Source organism: Limulus polyphemus, unplaced genomic scaffold, assembly GCF_000517525.1.
Source record: "Limulus polyphemus unplaced genomic scaffold, Limulus_polyphemus-2.1.2 Scaffold3429, whole genome shotgun sequence".
NCBI lineage: Eukaryota > Metazoa > Arthropoda > Merostomata > Xiphosura > Limulidae > Limulus > Limulus polyphemus.
In genome coordinates this window covers 86,157-91,817 of record NW_013669039.1, presented here as the reverse complement: position 1 = coordinate 91,817, position 5,661 = coordinate 86,157, and the positions used below count along the sequence as shown (strand labels likewise).

General features: G+C 33.0%; 1 protein-coding gene across 1 annotated transcript in view; it reads right to left on the bottom strand.

The window, feature by feature from the left end:
- LOC111088259 overlaps window positions 1–2,384 on the bottom strand; it is a 34,974-nt gene extending 32,590 nt beyond the window's left edge. Inside the window, exon 1 of the mRNA XM_022397824.1 lies at window positions 1,626–2,384. Coding sequence (XP_022253532.1) covers window positions 1,626–1,739 — 114 coding nt within the window. The 5' untranslated portion in view covers window positions 1,740–2,384. The remainder of the gene's footprint in view (window positions 1–1,625) is intronic.
- Window positions 2,385–5,661: the final 3,277 nt, after the last annotated feature.

Sequence of the window (5,661 nt, the reverse complement as noted above, 5' to 3'; positions counted from 1 at the left end):
CTATTTACCGGTAGAACACCTTAGGAGTAAATGCTTAGGCCTTTGTTTTTTGTTATTATTAATGGAGTCTAGTCAAAATGGACGCTATTTACCGGTAGAACACCTTAGGAGTAAATGCTTAGGCCTTTGTTCTTTGTTATTATTAATGGAGTCTAGTCAAAATGGACGCTATTTACCGGTAGAACACCTTAGGAGTAAATGCTTAGGCCTTTGTTCTTTGTTATTATTAATGGAGTCTAGTCAAAATGGACGCTATTTACCGGTAGAACACCTTAGGAGTAAGTACTTAGGCCTCTATTCTTTCTTAAGTACATTAATGATATTGATAGAAACATAATTATATATATTACTAGGGTTTGCTGATGACATCAAACCCTTGTATATTTATAGGTGTACTGAGACAGTAGAGATATTATAGAATGACTTGGTTCAGTTGGTAAGTTTGGACAAATATTTGATAAATTACCTTTAATTATAGTAAGTGCAAATTATTGCACTGTTATAGAAATGTCACTGAATCGGTGCTCTGTTGCTAGTAATAATTTAAAGCCGATAGATTTTTCACTTTTTTTTGGGGGGGGGGGTGTCTAAAGCAAACTTCGTAAAACGTAAAAACTTGTTAAAAAGCGAACTTAAAAACTATATAATATTCTTATCATAGCTAACACCTAACTGATAATATTATGCCACAGAAAACTTTGACTGAAATATTAAAAAATAAAATCAACTTTTCACTCGCGTGATGCTTTGTTAGAGTCCACCTGTGTAAAAACTAGAAAACTAGCACTAAAATCAATAAGGTAATGTTTCATACGCTAATGTAAGTAGACGTCGTAAAAACTTTGGTGTCATGTTACATATATTCTTTTTTATTAATTTTTTTTTAATTTTTGTTATCATAAAGAGAAATATAATTGTGTATGTGCATGCTACATAGCAAACACAATACAGAAACACTTGATAATATAAAAAGGCGACACAATTATTTACGGTTTTCATCTTCTGAACGTATAGCTAATGAAAAATGTGTATTTCAACTTACTGACGTCATTCACCTTGTCTTGATAATATGCAAAATAAGCTTTTACGAGAAAACGTAAATGTAGGTATAAACATTCACTTGAAGTAAATCAAATTATACAGAGAAAACATAGATAAATGTCAGATTACACTAAAATAAGTTCAAAATTGAATTTAAAGAAGTACCAAAATGATTTATGCGTTCTTATTATAGAACAAAAACATCTAACGGGATAATTTACAAGTTGAAATTTTAGAAATAAAAGTCAATTACGTGGAATATATCTGATATCATACAATTTGCGTGTATTATACAATTTTTATGCATATATAATCCTATAAACTTGGTTTAGTGTTGTATTAAAATCGCTATAACAAGTTACGTTTGCTTTGTTTTGACTGCTTAAGGCTTTAAGCCTTAAGTTTAATAACCCATAAGTTATTTGTTTTCTCGTTCTCAATCGCTTCAGGTTTTCAATTAAATGTTGATAAATCTTTAAAAAATGGTAGATGAAAAGTGAGGCTTGAGTATAAGAAATAAAACAATAACAAATGAACTGGTATATTTCGCTTTTTTTTCAGTTAAATTATCAAAACAAGCTTACCTGATGCTTTACTGTTGCTTCTGTCGTTGTAACTCTGTTTAACTCGTGCTTGGAGTTCATAGCAATACCCACCCTAAGACCAAGAGCTAAAGCTACCAGCGTCAAGAATAACATGTCTTGACTCAAAACCACGGATCAACGTCTATTTGGATTTCTTCTTTTTGTTCTTCTTCTTACAGCATTCGTATTGTACAGAATAAAAATTCAAAAAACAAAATCCTTAGCTCAATAAATTATTCTCACGCAAGCTCCTGGCACAAACTGGAACAAGTCTATAATTATCTTGAATATGCTGAAGTACTGTAACTTTGTACGTTCAGGAAATTTTTTGATATTCAGTACACGATGTTTAATTCCAATATTTTGCACCTCCACTCTTCGAATAAAAAATAAATTAAAAACTCTAATATTGTACAAAAGCTCTATGATACAATTAACGTAAACTTCCGCAGTGTATATTAAATAAGTATTTAGTTAAAATTTACACAAAGCGCCCACAGACTCCACTGTAGTCCTAGATTTCGTCCTATCAGATCCATTATTTAGTTCGATTGCCTTCACTTATAGCATGTCTAATCACAAAAAGAACTTGGTAACACACACCAAACTTTGAACCAGCTACAGGCGTTAAACTTGAGATCTTTTTCGTCAAACTCACTCAAAAATTTGACAATATAAATGAAAACTTCATGACAGTTGCTAGCCATTGAGCTATTTAACTGAAAACAGAAGGCTGAAACGTTTCACTGTCTATATACAGCTCTAATAAATCCGGCGTTTACTCGACCTCAAACACACACGCTCCAGTGGCTGAATGGGAAGACCTACTCACCTGCCGCTAAAACACAGGATATAATCCGTGAGATGGCGCTAACAACACAGGGCTTTAGTCAGATCTAATTAGAACAACTGTATATAGCTTGTGCGTTGGGGACATTTTCTTTATTTATCGGTATACTAGACAGAATAATGAAATTTGTATGTATGTATAGCAAAGACGGCTGGTATGGGTATTAGAAACTTTAATCAAAATAAAGAACAACGTTTCGACCTTCTTAAGTCATCTTCAGAAGAAGAATAGTAGGTGACTTCTCCAAACGAATAGCGGCAGCTAGAAGTCATCTTGCCAAGTTGAAATTTGTCACGAAACATAAAATATTGCTTTAAAAGAGAGAGAGAGAGAAAATACTGTTAAAACCTTCGGTCAAAACTTACCGTATAGAAATGTTTAAGCTATTCAAATAACAATTTTAATAACCGCGTATAAGTTTCTTTATGTCATTATTTTTCTTAGACAATATACTCTCTAGATCTGGCGAGAATTATTAGGATGTTCTGAGAAAACGATTTCTTGTTAGAGTTTCTTGCACATCGACTATCCAGTAAAACTCCGCCTTTGTTAGGTTCCTCGAACTAATCAATACAAGTCTCTTTTCGCAGAGTTAGTTTATCGACAACTTATTGTAATGACAACTGTTTTATTTCAAAAATGTAAAAATTAAACACAACAAAATAAATGTATATTGTGTGCTCAAGATATACGATTAAAATTGTATTGCGTTTTCTTTCTTAGTGTTGATGCACATTATACGCTACTTGATTAGGAATTCCAACAGTTATTGAGATATTGAAAATAAATTGATCATGTGACGTGAAAGAGCGCTGCTTGAGTCCTATAAAAATAAAAATTAAGTCCAATCGTGGTTTGTCTGCAAAACAGTTGGTAAAAATATAGATCTATCATGCCTTCAAAGGAACGCGATAAGAGGTGCTCGTCTGCTGGGGAGTCGTTATCAAATACCGTTTCTTTCATCGGCATTTCATCACAGTTTATAAACAGTGGCACTGTGGCAATCAAAAGAACTACACTTGTGGCACCACATTCCAATCTCTCGTTACAGACCGAGGTGAAAATCATGGGCAGGCTCGTTAAGTGCTACAGTCGTCGTACTATCTCATTTGGTTGACTGAGTTTTCAAAACGAATCTTGGTAGCTCTTTTTGTTCGTTAAATAATTTTCCCACAAAACTACACAAGTGTTATCTGTGCACAGATTTCCCTAATTTTGAGCTGACGGACTAAGGCAGCTAGTCAACAGTATCCACCGCCAACTCTAGGGCTACTTTTAAATGAATAAATAGCAGCACAAGAACATGTTCTAATACTGAAATCTTTGCCACATACTACTAGTGATAATTTGATAAAACAATGAAGAATTTTCCTTTTAATGCTAAAAAAGATCGAACACATTTCCAAACTGTGATAAGCATATTATTATTTCAGCTCATCCCAGTTTCGTTGAATTTATAGATAGATAGATATGAAGGAAATTGTATAAAATTAGATAAACGCCACATATTCCATCAGCAAAGCTACAAGTCGAGATGATTAATAGAAACTAATTAGATCAGTAAACACGTTGGATATTGCAATACAATCAGTCAAAGGATTAGAGGTTAAACGTAATAACAACACCAATATAAGCTAATCAGATCAGTAAACATGTTGGATATTCAGATACAGTCAGTCAAAGGATTATATGTTAAACATAATACTGAGCACCAATATAAACTAATCAGGTCAATAAACATATTGGATATTCAAATACAATCAGTCAAAGGATTAGTGGTTAAACATATTAACAGCACCAATATAAACTAATCAGGTCAATAAACATGTTGGATATTCAGATACAATCAGTCAAAGATTTGAGAAAAATTCACACTCAATTGATCACCGCAATAACTAGAGCTTCGAGAACCAAGTAAGCAGGAGAACAAGTGTAGTGTTTGTCGTCAGTTAAATGAAAACTTTCAAAGGCTTCCATAATGAGTGGCAATAACTGCGAATATGGTGGTTAAAAAATTGATCTGTCTTTAATTGATGTTCTATTATATATATATAAAATAAGAGCATTTTGGTAAAAGCAACAATATTTATATTATTTTATAAAATAAAAGCATTGTTTTGTCCGGAACCACTGAGGCAGCAGTACTGGGAGCCTCAGTTTCGTCTCGGGCTTTGTCTAAGTTATTAATATTATTATCTTTATTATTATTATCAACATTTTTAATTCCGTGCATATGTGGTTCAACAGTAATGTAAGTTGCGAAATTCTGGCTCCCTCCCTGCTGTGGGTTGGCCACCCCTGCTCTAGTCTATGACTTCTAAATTAGGGACGGTTAGCGCAGATAGCTCCCTGGCAGCTTTGCGCAAACTTTAAAAAACAAACAAACTCAAAGAACTCTATGTGTAGTCTTGAACTTTGAATTTGATAATAACAAACTTCAGGAATTAAAAGGAAAATCATGTAGAATTTTAATGTTTAAAAATAGTAATAACGAGTGTAACAGTTTGAATCATTTAACTTTTGTAGGTAAGCGGTCCAATTCATTTTCGATACCCGTTGTGGGCAGAGCACAGACAGTCCTTTGTGTAGCTCTGTGCTTAATAACAAACAAACAACTTATTTATTCAGCATATGTATATGAATTTTTTTTTATTCACATCACAATTGCATACTACTTTGCCCCACCCCCCTGGAAAAATTCCTGCGGACTGGAAACCCGTATAGGACCAGTAAAGAAACATTCATTAAACCAATAGGCATAAAATTTTTAATAATATTCACGATGATTGCAATTTCTGTTTCACATTCCTCTTAATTTGTCCAATGCGGATTCAGAATCAGAGTCGTGTAAATCAGTGTTTAAGATCAATCTTTTGTAACTGCTCAAGAACAGAAAGTGTCTTAAAATTGTATATTTTGATATTTTTTACCTTTATGACTACCAATGTTTTAGAAAAGAAATAAAATTAATAGATAACATAATGTAGCATTTAAGAAACATTAAGACTATCCCATACCCTTAAAAACATCCAGCCCTGTTCATTTAAATATTTATCGAGCCTTTTCTTCAAATCCCTTGCAACTACTGCTTCTACTACATCTGAATTTAACCCATTCCAAAGGCTATTTAAACTGTTTGAAAAAGCAAAAACTATTGTTGCGTCAGCGAGTCACATGACTAGTGTG